This window comes from Puma concolor, chromosome C1 (assembly GCF_028749965.1).
Source record: "Puma concolor isolate L17-30 chromosome C1, mPumCon1.1.hap2, whole genome shotgun sequence".
Taxonomy (NCBI): Eukaryota; Metazoa; Chordata; class Mammalia; order Carnivora; family Felidae; genus Puma; species Puma concolor.
The window spans coordinates 34,277,858-34,295,292 of NC_141674.1; the positions used below are offsets into that span (position 1 = coordinate 34,277,858).

At 56.9% G+C, this 17,435-nt stretch overlaps 1 protein-coding gene across 15 annotated transcripts in view; it reads left to right on the forward strand.

Annotated features, from left to right (window-relative positions):
* Nucleotides 1-16,577, forward strand: part of PTPRF (protein tyrosine phosphatase receptor type F) — an 88,390-nt gene extending 71,813 nt beyond the window's left edge. For 10 of the 15 annotated variants that reach the window (XM_086716713.1, XM_086716712.1, XM_086716722.1 and 7 more), the window contains 15 exons: nt 190-344; nt 3,018-3,133; nt 6,868-6,900; nt 7,701-7,798; nt 10,677-10,800; nt 10,970-11,145; nt 11,872-11,991; nt 12,274-12,428; nt 12,510-12,795; nt 12,876-13,054; nt 13,273-13,399; nt 13,610-13,735; nt 14,013-14,167; nt 14,256-14,391; nt 14,820-16,577. In XM_086716713.1, coding sequence (XP_086572839.1) covers nt 190-344; nt 3,018-3,133; nt 6,868-6,900; nt 7,701-7,798; nt 10,677-10,800; nt 10,970-11,145; nt 11,872-11,991; nt 12,274-12,428; nt 12,510-12,795; nt 12,876-13,054; nt 13,273-13,399; nt 13,610-13,735; nt 14,013-14,167; nt 14,256-14,391; nt 14,820-14,888 — 2,055 coding nt within the window. In that variant the 3' untranslated portion in view covers nt 14,889-16,577. The remainder of the gene's footprint in view (nt 1-189; nt 345-3,017; nt 3,134-6,867; nt 6,901-7,700; nt 7,799-10,676; nt 10,801-10,969; nt 11,146-11,871; nt 11,992-12,273; nt 12,429-12,509; nt 12,796-12,875; nt 13,055-13,272; nt 13,400-13,609; nt 13,736-14,012; nt 14,168-14,255; nt 14,392-14,819) is intronic. The other 5 variants (XM_086716716.1, XM_086716718.1, XM_086716717.1 and 2 more) reach the window with 1 other exon arrangement.
* Nucleotides 16,578-17,435: the final 858 nt, after the last annotated feature.

The following is a 17,435-nucleotide window of genomic DNA, read 5'->3' on the forward strand; positions in this document are numbered from 1 at the left end:
CCTAGGACCCAGAAGGCCAGACCTTATCTAGCCCTAGGGACTCGGTCAGCTGGCCAGGCTCAGGTTGGCCTGTTTGGCTCCAGCCCAGCATAGCACAGCCCCAGAGTCCTTTCTCCAGGTTTGGTGGGCAGAGGGTGGGGGACCTCACACTGAGCTCACCGCCCATGCTGTTCCTCCACTGGGCCACAGAAGCGCTATGCCTCCAGCCCCTACTCCGATGAGATCGTGGTCCAGGTGACACCAGCCCAGCAGCAGGAGGAGCCTGAGATGCTGTGGGTGACAGGCCCCGTCCTGGCAGTCATCCTCATCATCCTCATTGTCATCGCCATCCTCCTGTTCAAGAGGTGAGTGCTGCACCCAGCACCCCAGGAGACAGCCACCTGCCCCTGGACTCTCAGGTCCTTCCCGGCATGGTTCGCGCAGGTACAGGGCAGCCACAGAGGCCTGCACCCGGCCCCTGGGCTCAGTGGGAGCCCACAAGAGCAGAAGCAGTGTGTGTGCACACGCATGTATGTTAGCCTAGGTGTGACGAGGAGCCACAGCTTCACAGAGGGCTGGTTCACCTGCATCCCTGGGCACGTGTGTCCATCTGTCTCTCTGTTTCGGTGGGTGTGAACATGTCTGTCTTTAAGCTTCAGGACACCGCCCTATCCTGGTCTCCTACCTTCAGCACTTCCTCTGACGCCATTCCTAGATGACTCCCTAGCCTGGCTCTCCCGCTTAGGCCTAGAGAGGTCCAGGCCCAGCTGCGGGCCCATGTACCCACAGACATTCATTTGGCACACATTTATTGAACGCCTGCTGTAACCACGGCATCCCCAGTAGTCCCAGACTCAGCGTGTCTTGAACCTTCCCCTTAACCTTCTTCCCCTGCAGTCCCTATCACGAGGGACTAGTTAGCAGTCAGAAACCTGGGGGCCAGCCTCAGCCCTCCTCTTCCCTCACTCCACCTGGTCTCCTGGGAGTTCTGTCCTAAAGATGGCTACATCTCCTCCTCCACTCCCAGTAGGCTCCCCACAAGACGGTGCATGTCCAGGCACAGCTGGGGACCTGGTAAACGGTGTTCCTCAGTGCTCTCTCTCAGCTAGTAGTAGCCACCTGCTCTTAGAGCCTCCCCTCCTACCCATCCCCCTGCCAACCTGAAAGGTACTTCCAAAGCTTCGTCACCCTCAGTTTAAAACTTTTTAGTGGCTCCTGAAGTAAAGCATGAGCTCTCTAACTTGACAGTCAAACACCTGGCCAACCCGTCTGGTCCCATTCCCAACATTGTCACGGAACTGATGTAGTTCGCTTGGCTGGCCGGGGCTGTGCCCCCTCCATTCTGCAGCTTTCCCACTTGTGCCCACCAGGCTGCTGTCATTGCATCCTTCAAGACTCCCTTCCAGGGGCTCTCAGTTGAGAGAGTTTGCCACTCTTGATCGTGGGGTTGTGAGTTTAAGCCCCATGTTGAGCATAGAGCTTACTTTAAAAAAAAAAAAAAAGAAAGACTCCCTTCCCGGCTCTGGTGCCCACAAGGCTGTCCCAGGTCCCTACTTCTGCCCCAGTGATGCTTCATTGGGCACATCACTAGGCCTGTGTTTCAGCAGCCACCACACTGCTGAGCCCATAAGGCTCGTTCACGAACATTTGTCAGTGAGCACACATCGGTTTGTATGTCTGAACATGTCTCCACATAGGAGTTCCTGTGCTCTGTGTCCCATCTCTCCCCTATCTCTGACCTGGTCCGAGGGCCTCCTTCCTGAAGAGTTCATTCCTTCCTCCCAGGGTGAATAGGGACAGGCTTTCCTGGTCCAGGGCATGGAGACTAGTGGGGGGTAGACCCTGAGGAGTGTCCTTTCCATCCCGTCTGGGTCCTGGTGTCTGTTAGGAGAGCCAACCCCCTGCCTGTGAAGGCCATATAGGTGCCGTAAACAGGTCCCTCAGTGTCTCCCCATGTCGTGAGAGGGCCTGAGTGCTTGGTGGAAACAATGACCATTCCTCTCTTCTGTCCTTGCCTGTCTTTCGGGACCTAGTAAACAAGAAAGGTAGGACTCGTTCCTTCTCTCTTCACACGCCTCCCCATTCACTCCTTATCCCTGTGCACATTTTGGGCCCAGCAGGGAGGGGCGGTGCTTTGACCGGAAGCCTCCTGGCCTATGCTTGTCTGGTCGGCTCAGCAGGCTCTGGGGTGGGCTCTGTCACTGTCTCGACTTGTACGCTGCACAGGGGATGCCCCTTCCCCAGGGCACAAGCATAGTGCAGACTTTAGTGCTTCCCCGGAGTGCACAGACTGACTCCGAGCTCACCAGAGCCTTCTACCAGCAACCAGTTCTCTAAGATTACCTGAGTGCTGCAGGAGACCCATGTGCAGAGAGCACTGGCTGCAGGGCAGGGGGACGTGTGTGTTTCTACACACTCGTTCACACTTACGCAAACACCCGTGTGCACATAGCGGGAGCAGCCCCTGGATGCTTGTCAGCAGCTAGACCCCGTGGTCTGTCTCTGACCCTGTCCCTGTAGACGGGGGAACTGAGGCCGATGAGGGAGGACTCCGCCCAGCTAGGGTGACGCCTTCCCCGTCCCTCCCCTGCTGCTCTGGACATTTACCCTGATACCGAGAGACAGACAACCGGGGCCCAGCTCTCTGTGATGTTTGTGTATCGTACGTGTCGTTTGCATGTTTACTCCTGGTGGCTCCTGCTGCCTCAGCTGTGGTGGCCTTGGGGACAGCAGCCACTGCCCAGCGGTGACCTCCCCTCTCTTGGAAGGTGCCACCAGCCTTTGCAACCCCTTTCCCCCTCGCTGCACTGGCCCTCTGTCCACTCTCCAGTCCTTCTGTGTCCCCACCCGCCCCACCCTGTGTTCTCCATGTTAAAGCTGCTCTGCCACTGGCTCCCCTGCGCTCAGAGACCCCAGGGTGGGGCAGTGGGCGGGACCAAGCCGGACACACAGGGGCTCTGCCACAGCCAACCATGCCGTCCATCTCTGTCCTCCACCTGGACCTCAGGTTCTCACCAACCATCCTTCTGCCTCTTCAGGAAGAGGACCCACTCGCCATCGTCCAAGGACGAGCAGTCAATCGGGCTGAAGGACTCCCTGCTGGCCCACTCCTCAGATCCCGTGGAGATGCGACGGCTCAACTACCAGACGCCAGGTAGGGCGGCTCCTCCAGCCCACCTGCCCCCCCAGCCTGGGCCTGCAGGTGCTGGAGTCTCTACCAAGAGACTCTAGCCTCATGCCCCCATTTCCTATCCCTGTTTCTTCTTTCTGCCCCTCTTCTTGAACCCATTCACTTCACTGAAGTGACAGAAGCTTCTATATCCAACAGCTACTCAAGCCCTGCCTTACCTTGGGTCAGGCCTCCAAATATAGGCTAAGGATCCTCACATAGCCCACATCCCAGCCACAAGGGGGCCAGCCTCTGCACCTGCACTTTGTCTCCTCTGCCCCAAAGAGGGGTGTGTTGGTAGGACATGCCCCATCAGTCATTTGGCGTAGGATAGGGTACCTAGATTTACGGTGTGAGCACAGGGACCCCACATAGGGCTTTATATCTGCCTTCCTTCTCCAGCCACTTACGCATGGCTCTCTTGTCTCCTCTTTCTAAGGTGTCACTCCCTCCCTGTGCCCCAGTAGATGCAGCTCAGACCCCTCCCCTAGAAGCTTCCCAACCTGCCCCAGCCCCCACATAGGCCTGGGGATCTCCCCTGGCTCCCAGAACCTCTCTGATTCTTCCACTATGACTCCTCTTACACTGGGCTAAAATTGCCTCAATGACAGTCCAAGCTCTGTGGGGCCATGAACTGTGTCTTGTTCATTGTCATCCCTTGTACTGTGCACACAGTGGTCTCTAATTGGGTACCTGTAAAATGGACACACAGACAACTGAGTTGAGTGAGTGAACTAACATACATACAGGGCTTGTGTATATGTGAGCTAGTTAAATCGGTGCATATTAATGTACTGCAAAACTTAATGGCTTGAAACAATAATTATGTGTTACCCCTCATAGTTTTTGTGAATTAGAAATTCAGATAAGAGTATAGCAGGAACAGCTTGTCTCTATTCCAGAATGTCTGGGCCCTCACCTGGAAAACTTGGAGTCTGAGAGCTAGAATCATTTAAAGCAAAGGTCAGCAAATAAATAAATAAAAACTTTAAAAAGGTGGGGGGCGGGGAATGGTGCGCCTGGGTGACTCAGTCAGTTAAGCGTCTGCCTTCAGCTCAGGTCATGATCTCACGGTTTGTGGGTTCGAGCCCCACATCGGGCTCTCTGCTGTCGACGCAGAGCCCACTTCAGATCCTCTGTTCCCCTTTCTCTCTGCTCCTCCCCTGCTCGTGCTCACACTGTCTCTCTCTCTCAAAGTAAATAAATACAAACTTAAAGCAAAGGTTAGCAAACTTTGGCCCATGACCAAATATGGTCCACTACCTGTTTTTGCAAATAAAGTTTTATTGGAACACAGCCACACTCATTCATTTATGAATTATGTATAGCTACGTTCATGCTACAAAGGTAAAGCTAAGCAGCATCTACTATACATCCACAAAGCCAAGAATATTTCCTGTCTGGCTTTTATGGAAAAGTTTCCTGTCCTCTGAATTCTGAAGACTCAGTGTTGGTGCAAGAGTCAGCCATGAGCCCACCTGGGGTTGTCATCTGTGACGACCACACGCGGCCTCTTTATGTGGCCTGGGCTCCCTCAACACCATGGTGACTGAGTTCCAAAGTCCTGCGTCCTGAGAGCAAGTGAACCGGGCGGCCTAGTGGGCTGTTGTGACCCAGCAGAAGCATATCTGTGAGGAATGCGTGCTCCAGGATGCCAGGGGCCTGCAGGGCAGAGAAGCCCCCTCTGAGAGGGGTTGCTGAGCCATGTGGGCGTGAGTCAGGCAAATGGGAGGGAGCTCCCTTCGTTGGAAATAGTCCTGCGGAGTCAGCATACGGACACTGGGTGTCCTGCCTCATTGGAGTTGGGGTATTGAAAGCCCACGGATGAGACTGGAGGGTACGCAGAGGTCTATCACAAAGGAACCTGAGCGCCAGGCTCAGGGGTTTGGACTGCATCATGAGAGCACCAGGGAGGCATTAGACGTTCTCAGCAGGGGAGCGACAGAGTCAGAACTGTGATTTGGAAATCTCGCTCTGGCTGCTGTGCGGAAGACAGATTGGAGGAGAGAAATGGGGAGCCTGAAAAGCCCCGGGAGTAAGTGAAAGGTGCATGAGGAGGGTGGCTGTGGGGGTGGAGGGCAGTCTTAGGAAGCGTGAAGTAGGTGGCAGGGCTCGGGCTTATGGCTGAACAATGAGGAGGGGGTTCCGGGTGGCAACTGGGCCTGTGGGTCTGGACCTCCACACCGCCGTCCGCCTGAAACCACGGACGTGGGAGGAGGTGCCAAGCGGCCTGCAGTGACCAAAGCCGGAGAACGGAAGGGGGGGCAGCCAGTAGGAGGTGAAATGTTGAGAAACGATGAATGAAGAGTAGCCAGGGAGATTAAGAAGGAGCAGCCAAGGAGGAAGGGTATGGGAAGAGTGGAGTGTCCCTGAAGCCGAGGCCGGGGATGGCTGTGTACCCAGGAGAACCACTGGCTTTGGCAGTTGGGACTGTGGAGAGAGAGAGCATGGTGGCCAAGTCCTGGGGGCAGAAGCATCTCGGTTGGTTGAGGAGCAGTGAATGGGGAATGAGCAGGTGGAGAGACCCCTTCCAGAGGCCAGGGTGTGACGGATAGGATGGACAGGGCCACAGCAGGAGAGGAGAGAGGTGTGGCTTGAAGAGGGATTTTTCTTTTAACCGATATGGAAATTGTTTACCGGTTATGATCCATCAATGCAGGAGTAAAGGGTGCTCAGCTGTGGGACAAGAACCCAGAAGCTGGCTTCAGGCCCCTGGCCCAAGTGGGAGGGGTGTGACGTAGCCCAGGGGAGCAGTGTGGCCATGCCTCCCTGCATTCAGGTCAGCAGAGGACAGGAGGCGGGTGAAGCCGGTAAAAGGGAACACGCTGCTGGGTTCTAGGCTGGTGGGCTTGGTTTTCTCCACAATGAGAGGAAAGTGGTCAGAACAGCAGGGAAGGCGTGGCCTGGGTGTGGGCACTGAGCAGATATGCCCAGGAGGACTGCCGAGCAGCTAAGAGCCCAGGGCCCTGATCCTGAGTCGCTGTGGCTGCAGAGATCTGGGAGGAAAGGAGGGATAAAGATGAAGTGTGTAGATGTGGTAAAGGCCAAGTGCAGAGGATGAGGGCGTTCAGAAGGGACTATGGAATGGGGCCGGCCATGAGCCCCCAGAGATGCGGAGCTCAAGGAAATGGGGCTGCCAGTGGGGAGAGGCATCTCTGTGGACACGGTGGTCCCTAGAGTGTTGAGAGAACCAGGAATCAGAAGGGACAGAGGGACCAGGGGCATGGCAAGTTTTCTTAGTGTTTTTTGTTTTTTTTTTTTTACTTGAGTGAACTTTTTTTTTCCTCCTATAATTTAGTCTTTATTCTGAAAAGTTTTCAGACCCACAGAATACATAGTTGTTTCCTGCACCTCCTTGTGCAGACTTACCCTGTCATTTCTGGCCATACATGCCTCATCTCTCAATATGAAAGCAGCACGCTCCCCTTTCGCCTCCCCATCTGAAAATAGCCAAGGTCAAGTTTTGATACCAGTGGGGATGAGGGTTGGTTGGATAGGATTCAGTCTTAAAAAGGGGCCCCCAAGGCTGTCCAGACCCCCGGGTGTTGGGAGCGCTCCGCTCTGGGTGGGAGATGGGTCTGTGTCCCCGGGAGGCAGCAGGGGCCCGTGGTGGGGCCTGCCCACCCCCCTCAGCCCCTCCACGTGTCCCCTGTAACCAGAGAAGGTCAATGGGCTCTCTTCTCGTGCCCCGCTATCTTTTGTGTTTTCTTTCTCTGCAGGTTCCAGTGTCCCCAGTTGCCCGAATATCTCAAGTTAGTTTTCCAAGTTCCGGGGGCTACTCTGGCTTCTGTGTGTTTCCTTCAACTTTTTCTCACCCCGTCGCCTCCACCGTCCTTCCTCAGATTCTTTCCCTTCTCTCCTCTCTTCTTCTCCCCTTCTCCACCTCTCTCCCCAGCTCCCTCCAGTCCTGTCTTCCCTACCTCTGGCCCCGGCCCTGTCTCTCTGCGTCTGTAGCCTCCAGTCCCAGTCTGACCCCCTTCTGGGTGCCTCTCCTGTCTCCACATCTCCCTCCTCATCTCTGCTTCTCTCTCTAGATTCTTCTGGGTCATTCTGCCATGTCTCTGTACTTTGCGTCCACTCCATCCACACGCTCAGTGTGGAGACGATGACGTCACCCAGTCTCCCACAGTGACTGGTGCCAGTGAGGGGCAGGAGGGCTGTGCACAAGCGGGGCCTGTGGGGCAGGTGTGCGGCTGCGCCACCCCCCAACCTGGGCTTCCAGCCCCAGCCCAGGAGGAAGGATGCCTGGCATCCCTGAGAACCCGCCGGGCAAGGCCCTGGTGCCCCCACTCAGCGCCGTGTCCCGCACACATGCCCTGCGCACATGCCCACACGTGCTCTCAGCACACACACTTCCCTCTGTCCTCTCCCACCTTCTGGCCGCCGTGTGCTCCACCATCCTGTCGCCGCATGTGCTGCCGTCTCCATGCCACCAGTGCCGAGTGCTCCATGGTCACACATGTTCACGTGTGCACATACATGGATTGGGGCTGTCTCCACCACCCCGCACAGGCCTCACGCTGACTCTGCCTTTATGTGCCTCCGCCCCCAGGTATGCGAGACCACCCGCCCATCCCCATCACTGACCTGGCAGACAACATTGAGCGCCTCAAAGCCAACGATGGCCTCAAGTTCTCCCAGGAGTATGAGGTGAGACGTCCGTACCCCCTGCCATGTGCCTGCTCCAGGCCTAGCCCTGTGCCAGCTCCTGCCCTGCCTCGGGTCCCAGCTGTGGGTGGGCGGCTCCAGGCTTCCCCAGAGTACAGATTGGAGGGATCAGTAGTGGCAAGTAGGGAATTCAGCTCTTCGGGTGCCAGGCCTGGCTGAGGCCCTTTTAAGCACCCTAAGTCTGGACACTCAGACACGTGCCCACATGCTAACAGAAGCAGACAGAGGGTCGCGCACGTGCGCGCGCGCACGCGTACACACACACACACACACACACACACACACACACACACACACACACATACACACAGACAAGTAGTAATAGCTCATTTATCAAGAGCTTACCTCAGGCCAGACCAGACTGGGCAATTTGCATGTGCCCTCTCATCCTGTCTTCCTCGAAGTATGAAATGGTACCGTTATTATCCCATCTTGCAGATGAGGAAGCTGAAGCACAGAGAAGGGAAGTGACTTGCCCGAGGTCAAGTAGCTGATGTGTAGTGGAGCCGGCAGTCAGACCCAGGCCTGCCTGACAGCCTGTGTCCTGCTCACACACACCCTCACGTGTGTTCTCAGAGCCGCACAGGTCACAGAGTGGACAGTTGGGTGACTCGAGGCTCGCTGCTCAGGCTGCACAAACCTTCCTGCTCACAGCCCTCCACATACTCTGTTCACTCTGGTTCACTCTGTTCACTCCTAGCTGCTGGGGCCCCGACTTCAGCTTCTGGGGTCTGAGGGCTTCCAGGCAGCCCAGCTGGTCGGGGGCTGGGGGAAGGATTTGCTAGAGAAGGAGACGATAAAGGAGAGCCTCCCCTCCTCTAAGGAGCACAGACAGAGGTGTCGTTCTGCCTCGTCGGCTCCTGTCCCGCTGTTGCCCCTGCTCCTAGCACAGGCCTGGCCCAGGACTCACCCTCGATCAATGATGAATGGATAGGTGATTGATGGGTTGGCTCAGCCCAGCCGGCAAGTCTGCTCCCTCTAGTCAGACGTCCGCCCTCGGCTGTGCGTGGTACCCTGGGGTCCCAGGATTCCCCTTCTGAGGGCTGTGGGCCAGGTTTCCACAGAGGAAATTGAGCTTGGCAGGCAAATTGATGAACGTGTCTGCTGCGAGGAGAGCATACCGCCTCTACCTGTAGAGCACCCACTGCAGCCTGCTTTGCGATAAGTCCCTGCTGCAAAGGTAACAAGATTGATGAATCGTGCTCCCTGTTCTTGACCTGGCCAGGAGGGCCTTCCATAGTCTCTGCCCACACTCATCCAGTCCCGTGTCCCACACCGGCCCTTCCTTGCCACGAGACTCTGCATCTCACTGTCTAGGCTCACGGTGTTCCCCCTCGCGCCTTCTGCCCACTTCTCAAGTGTGAGCTTTCCCTCCTCCTCCAGGAAGCCTTCTCTGCCTGCCTAGACCTGCTGTGGGCTTTCCCTCAGCCCGAATCCCATAGCCCTGTCACCTTTGTCGGTCAGTCAGTCCGTCAGTCATCACGCGCTGTCGAGCACTTACCCGTGCTGAATACTGGGAACATGGATACAAATGCCTCAGGCAGCTCAACCTGTGGGGGAGACAAGCTCAGACAGATAGTCAACGTTGAATATGACAGTATACCCTAGTATTAAATATGACAGAATGTGCAGAGAAAGTAGGCTGACGGCACCGAGGCAGGCTGAGGGGTGGGGTGGGCAAGAATGTCTCAAAGAAACAGTGCCTGCTGTCGTGTGGAGAGTAGTAGGCTGGCGCCAAAACATGGCGGGCATCGTGGGCTCTGCTGGGAACTTTGGATCGTATCCTTCTGTAAAAGGGGGATAATAATAGAGCCTGCTTCATAGGAGGCTTACGTGAGGGAATACATGCAAAGTGCTTAGAACAGTGCCAGGCACACGGTGAGTTCTCACGGAGACTCAGCTGTTACGGTCATTATCATCTGTGGTGATTTGGAGCCGTGGAAGGCATTGGAGCAGGAAATGGATGATCAGATCTGCATTTTCTGAGGATTGTTCTGGCTCCAGGACAGAGTAAGTCAGAGTGGGGCAGAAGCAAAGAGGGAAATACCCGAGTCTAGGCTGCAGTGGCCTGGCTGAGGCCAGTGGCAGCGGGTGGAAGAGAGCCACGGGGGCGGGGAAGCACAAGGGCACAGTGACTGAGGGGACGAGCACAGAGGGGTTTTTGAGGATGGCTTGAGGGTTCTGGCCAGGGTTTGGGGGTGAAGGGGTGAAGGTGCCTTTGACCGAGATGGTGTTCCAGTGGCAGAGCCGGGCATAGAGGGAAGCTGATGAACTCCGCTTGGCAAGGGTTGAGATGGCAGGGCCTGGGGGACCCCCAGGTGGCTGCTGGCCACTCACTTCAGCTCGGGAGCTCGGGGAGCCCAGGCTGCAGCCGGGGTAGTGGGCAGCTCCAGATTGTGCGTGCAAGATCCCACGGGCAAAGGAGGGCCCCCCCGCAAGGTTTCAGAGTGCAAAGTCCTGGGAGTGAACCCCGGAGGAGCACTGTGCCCTGCCTGCAGGAAGGAGAGCTGGACAGGGTGGTGCGGCAGGTGCCCAGAGGCCTCAACGATGTCGGGGACTGCATGGCTGGCTACCATTGCTCTCTCTTGGTCTGTACTCATTTCATTAGTTGGGTGCGGGGCTCGAGGGACATTCCCCTGCCTCTGCCCCACCCCGACCACTCTACCAGGCAAGGGGATTTGGTGCCATGGTCAGAAGGGCCTCTGTTCATCACCTACCTGACAGGTGGTGTGGCCTAGGAGCTGGTTGTGGCCTAGGAGCAAAAGCAGCATGTGGCCACCACCTGGCAGGCTGGGTCTTGGGGGCAGTAGGGAGACCTCAGCTCTTACCCTGCTCTACCTGCCTCCTCCACTTCCTATAGTCCATTGACCCTGGACAGCAGTTCACATGGGAGAATTCAAACCTGGAGGTGAACAAGCCCAAGAACCGCTACGCAAATGTCATCGCCTACGACCACTCACGGGTCATCCTTACCTCCATCGATGGTGAGCCAAGGGCAGCGCCCCCTCCCATCCCCTTGCTCTCCTCCTTGCTGGCTGGGGTGACGTTCCATCCTATACGAGAGGCCCGTGAGTCCCAGGGGTGCACCAGGGGATGGTGGGCTGGACGGGGGGCTCTGGGATAATGCTCTCCTATGTCCCTTCGTGCCCATAGGTGTCCCAGGGAGTGACTATATCAACGCCAACTACATCGATGGCTACCGCAAACAGAATGCCTACATTGCCACACAGGGCCCACTACCTGAGACCATGGGCGATTTCTGGCGGATGGTGTGGGAACAGCGCACGGCCACTGTGGTCATGATGACACGGCTGGAGGAGAAGTCCCGGGTAGGACGGTGCAGGGGCCTGCCAGGAGGTGGGGTGGGAAACACCCAGGCACCAGGTGACTTCAGGCACCTTTTTCTGTCTCTGTCCGAAGTTCCTCAAGGAACGCACCAAGTGCTGTTGTCTTCTCGGAGTGTTCCCATGTTCCCTAGCTGCTGGGTATTCCTGGGGTATGGCGTGTTCCCTAGTCACCAGCAGGTGCCTAGGATATTAACATGTTGTACCAGATGCTGTCATTTTCCAAGAATGTTAATATGTTCCCCAGTTGCTAGCATGTTCCCGAGATGTTCACATGTTCCCCAGATGCTGGAGTGTTCCTGGGGCATTAACACATCTCCTAAGTTAATTAGTGCAAAGAGCTGCTGTTATCTGCTTTTGCACTGCAAAGCACTGACTGGAACGTAAAATTTACAGAGCTTGAAAATGGCGCATAAACCTTATGGGTAAATTTGGCAGAAAATGTGCCTGGTGTGATCTGGTCATGAATAAATAATTTTCAATTACGGCCCTCATTCTCCCAGCTCGGGTAGGGATGGCATTGTAGCACGAGAACCTGATACGGTTTGGTGAGAGGGTGGCACAATAGATCTGAGAGTTCAGGGTGGGGGGGGGGCCTTGCAGCCAAGTAAGCTAGACCTCCCACCCTTCTTTGCCCCTGGGGCCCCTGCCAGTCTGAGCCTTTGGGCAACTCTGAGCACCCTTGCACCTGCCCCGCTTGTCCCCCTGTAGGTGAAGTGCGACCAGTACTGGCCAGCCCGGGGCACCGAGACCTACGGCCTCATTCAGGTGTCCCTGCTGGACACAGTGGAGCTGGCCACATATACCGTACGCACCTTTGCACTCCACAAGGTATGGCCCTGCCCTGGTACTCGTCCCCCACCCGGGCCCCACCAGGACAGCAGTGTGAGCTAAGCGTGCTGGGGACGGGCGAGCGGGAACTCAGTGCTGGAAGCCGGGGCTTAGAGGTGTGTGAGTGCCCCGTGGCAGCCAAGGCTGTGGGTGGGATGAATGGAAAGAGCGCCTCGAGCTCCTTCACTCTGCCCCGCATGGCTTCTGAGTCCGGTGAGAGCAGCAGGTCTGGCCTCAGCATACTCGCCCTGTCACATCACCTGCCCCCACTTTTCTCCCCAGAGTGGCTCCAGTGAGAAGCGGGAGCTGCGTCAGTTCCAATTCATGGCCTGGCCAGACCACGGGGTTCCCGAGTACCCGACCCCCATCCTGGCCTTCCTGCGGCGGGTCAAGGCCTGCAACCCACTCGATGCAGGGCCCATGGTGGTGCACTGCAGGTGAGGGGGTAGAGTGCCACCAGAGGGGTGGGATGGGAGGTGGGGTGGACCTCTGCCCCAAGCCAAGCCCGTGTCCTGCAGCGCGGGCGTGGGCCGCACGGGCTGCTTCATCGTTATCGATGCCATGCTGGAGCGGATGAAGCATGAGAAGACGGTCGACATCTATGGCCATGTGACATGCATGCGATCGCAGCGGAACTATATGGTGCAGACAGAGGACCAGTATGTGTTCATCCACGAGGCGCTGCTGGAAGCCGCCACGTGCGGACACACGGAGGTGCCTGCCCGCAGCCTGTATGCCCACATCCAGAAGCTGGGCCAAGTGCCTCCCGGGGAGAGTGTGACCGCTATGGAGCTCGAGTTCAAGGTGGGCACGGGGGCCTGGACTGGGTCATGGGGATGATCTCCCCAGAAGGCCAGGCCTGACCAGCCCCTTCCTCTGTCTAGTTGCTGGCCAGCTCCAAGGCCCACACATCCCGCTTCATTAGCGCCAACCTCCCCTGCAACAAGTTCAAGAACCGCCTGGTGAACATCATGCCCTATGAATTGACCCGCGTGTGTCTGCAGCCCATCCGTGGTGTGGAAGGCTCTGACTACATCAATGCCAGCTTCTTGGATGGCTATAGGTCAGCATGCCCGTGACTGCACACCACGCCCCACGGGTGCACAGGCCTGCAGCTGGCTAGCTGGAGGCCCAGCAGAGTAGGGCCAGCCCAGAAGATCAGAGTGGGCTTCCTGGAGGAGGGGTAGTCAATCTGGGCAGGGCTTCAAGGGACCAGACAGTCTGAGGGAGACTCGAGGGGCGGCAGCCCCTCCGGCATGTCCGGTCTTGTGTCCACTGCAGACAGCAGAAGGCCTACATCGCCACGCAGGGGCCTCTGGCAGAGAGCACCGAGGACTTCTGGCGCATGTTATGGGAGCACAACTCCACCATCATCGTCATGCTGACGAGGCTTCGGGAGATGGGCAGGGTGAGCCCACCACCCTACCCCCACTCCAGGGCCCTTGCCATGCCTGGGAGCACACCGGCCACGTCTTCACCCCTCCCTCCTTTCACACCCAGACCCTCGGACCCCTTCCTCACCACCTGAGGTGCCCTGCCTCAGAGTTCTCTGAAACCCAGAGCTCTCCTCCCCGACTCCTCCCTGCCTGATCATGGGGGCTGGGTCCTTTGTCCACAGGAGAAATGCCACCAGTATTGGCCAGCAGAGCGCTCTGCTCGCTACCAGTACTTTGTTGTTGACCCAATGGCTGAGTACAACATGCCCCAGTATATCCTGCGTGAGTTCAAGGTCACAGACGCCCGGGTAAGTGTGGAGAGGGGAGCGTGTACCTTTGCGTGAAAGCATGTCTACAACATTTCCCGAGCACACGTGGGGTGGTGGCTGCCTGCATGGCGCCCTGGCTCAGGCTGCAGGAGTCTGAGGCGAGGGCGCAGGTGTGTGTGAATGCATTTCCCAGGGTGGCTTCAGGTATCTTGATTTCACGGGTACACACCCTGTGTCATTGTCCTGCCCGCCTGGCCTGGTGGGGCTGCAGCGTGGGGCACAAGTGACGTACTTGTTCCCTACCCGCCTACCCCAGGATGGGCAGTCAAGGACGATCCGGCAGTTCCAGTTCACAGACTGGCCCGAGCAGGGCGTGCCCAAGACGGGTGAGGGCTTCATTGACTTCATCGGGCAGGTGCACAAGACCAAGGAGCAGTTCGGGCAGGACGGGCCCATCACGGTGCATTGCAGGTCGGGCTGACCCCGTGGAGGGCTGGGGGAGGGGGGTGACTGTGGGCCTCGTGGGCAGGATCCCTGATCCAGTGCTGTCCCTGAGCAGTGCCGGTGTGGGCCGCACTGGGGTGTTCATCACTCTGAGCATCGTCCTGGAGCGGATGCGCTATGAGGGCGTGGTCGACATGTTCCAGACCGTGAAGACCCTACGCACACAGCGCCCGGCCATGGTGCAGACGGAGGTAGGCGGGCCCACTGGCTGGTGCACAGGCCAGGCTCCTCACGTGTACACGCCGCCAGCATTTACCGTTACCTGCTCGGCCCGAGGTGCCGGAGTAGGATGAGTGGAACACGCTTCTCATTCAGCAGCTCTGCACTGAGCACCAGCAGAGTGCCGGGTTTCCGGCAAGGGTTGGACCAGAGTCCTTATGGAGTGCACGCTCTAGGAGCAGATAAACTTGATGGAGGTGGCTGTGGGGGCTGGGGGAGCAGGTGAGTATGGGGCACCGGGGGAGAGAGATGAGCCTTCGGAGGCTCCTCCAGGCTCTCTGGACACGGCTTGGGGCAGATGTCTGGGTCTAGCACCTGCTTGTGGCCCACCAGCTACAGTGTGAGTGCCCTTGGCAGCGTGTCGGGAGTCTCCACTCATACCAGTCCCCTGTTCCGGCAGGACCAGTACCAGCTGTGCTATCGTGCGGCCCTGGAGTACCTTGGCAGCTTTGACCACTATGCAACGTAACTACCGCTCCCCTCTCCTCCGCCGCCCCTGCCTGGGGCTCCGGAGGGGACTCAGCTCCTCTGAGCCATACCGACCATCGTCTAGCCCTCCTGCACGGATGCTGTTGCTGGCAGAGCACAGCCCACTGGGGTCACAGCGTTTCAGGAACATTGCCACACCAAATGGAGAGCCCAGACCACCCCTGGGCGAATGGGTGGGCCGGCAGGCAGGTGCCGTGGCCCGTCTCTGTCCACCAGGCCCGCCCGGAGCCTGCTTCGAGCTCTCTGTTCCGCTGCTGCCGCCGCGTTTCTCATGCTTCTTTTCATGGGGTGGGGATGGGGACAAAGTCTCCTTTTTTATACGTTAAGTGGGGTAGACTGAGGGATTCTAGCCTCTTCCCTCTGATTTTCCTTTTGCAAATCCTTAACTGCAGAATGGGCCGCTGTGGGGGTTGGGGTTCAGTTTGTTTTCTTTTTTGAGTTCGTTTTGGATCTTCTTTCTGTATGAGTCTTGCTGCTGAAGGACAGAACATGCCTTCCTCTGCGTGGAGCTGGGGCCACCGGCCTAAGTGCAGGCCCAGCCGTGGGCCTGGGAGGCATCACCGGTCCAGCTGCTCTTCCGGCCGTTCAGACAAGATCCTGTTTCAGCCAAATGCAGGGAAACACAGTTCTTTTTTTGAGTTTTGTTTTGTTTTTCCTTCAGAGCCTTATTTTAGGACCCACAGACAGTGGTGGGCGGGGAAGAGATAGGAAACACTCATCCCCAGTTGTCTATTCCCGTGTGTGTGTGTAACATTCACAGCCCAGAACCACAGACGTGTCTCGGGGAGCCTGGCAAGGCGTTCCTCATCACCATCGTGTTTGCAAAGGTTAACAAAAAACACAAAGAAAAAAAAAAAAAAAAAAAAATCCAAAAAAAACCCAAAAAAAAAAAACCCACCAAGAAAAACACAGAGTCATCCCCCTGGCCTCTGCTTCAAAACCCCAAGAAGGGAGGCAGCTCTGTGTTCCTGGGCTTCCCAGGGGAGCTGCCAGACTGACCTCTGGGCCCACAGAGCCTTGCTTTTGTCCCCAGCATTGCGGGTACGGCGTGGTGTTGGTAAGCTGTGGATCTGGCCGTGGGGCCAAGGTGACTGACACAGGTCAGGGTGTGTACCACGCCCCGCACACCTCAGGGCCGAGCAGGGGCACAGCTGGCCCTTCAGGTCCAGGCCAGTGGGCCTGGTAGCACATGTCTGTCCTCAGAGCAGGGCCAGATGATTTCTCTCCCTGGTTTGCAGCTGTTTTCAAAGCCCCTGAGAATCGCTCTTTTCCACTCCTTCAAGATGCCCTCCTAAACCAATGTGGCAAGACTACTGGACTTCTCTCAATGGTACTATACTCGATCCTTATTATCTTGGCTTGCTGAGGGGCAGGGAGAGGGCCTCTTCCTCTGGGCAGCACTATCTAGGTAGGTAAGTGGGGGCGGGGAAGGGTGCATAGCTGTTTTAGCTGGGATATGGAGCACATGTCCCCAGATCTAGCTAGGCTCAGTCAAGATCAACAATCCAGGGTTGGTAATGTTGGATGAAACATTCATTTTTACCTTGTGGATGCTAGTGCTGTAGAGTCCACTGTTGTACACAGTCTGTTTTCTATTTGTTAAGAAAACTACAGCATCATTGCATAATTCTTGATGGTAATAAATTTGAATAATCAGATTTCTTACAAACCGGGCCTCCGTCTCAGCTCTTTCTGGAACCGAAGAGTGGGCTCTGTGAGTTCAATACCTAGGGGTACATTCTGGAGATTTCCTGCTCCTAAGGAGACAGTGAGGCTGTCCTGAGTATTTGCGGCAGTCGGGCTCCCAGCGTGGCTGCCCACTTTCAGAAAGGAACATTACAAACCCTGAAAACCAGATGCCAGTGTGTGTCAAGGGCACCCCACATGGGACCCAGCTCCCCAGGCAGACAGCAGACCCTTTGCCTCTCCTCACCTTCAGGATGTTCTGGGCCATCATGTTGGGGACCCCGGGCCTCCCCTCCCCTTTCCTCTCCTCCTCCCCTGCTGTAAGGAGAGAGATGGCATGTGCCAGTGGAAGCTGGGATGATACGGAAATTGATTAATGAAGACCCTTGTAATCCTTGCAATGGGGATACTGGACACAGTGTGGCCATTCGGCCGCCAGCAACATCTGCTTGTTGAGCCTTGCAGCCTCTCCACCAGTGATCAGACCAGACCCACCGAGTAGTCAGGCCGCGGAACTTCCCGTGGCACAGAGAAGAGCAAGACCCAGAACAAATGGGAAAGAGAAGTCAGCAGTGACCGGACTGTTAGTGCCGTGACCAGCCCCACACTAAGGCAGCACCTCACCCTGAGCCGGGGTCAACGAAGGCTTTCTGAAGGTGACGTCGGCTGGATTCTGAGTGTCCCATAGGGCAAGCAGTGGTTACCGAAAAAAAGTGGGAAAGGCATTTCCAATGAAGAGAGCAGCTTGTACAAAGGCTTGGAAACATGAAACCAACAAAAGAGAGAAACCCAAGGCGCGCAGCTTGACTGCACGGTGAGAGAGGTAGGCTGGAAACAGCCA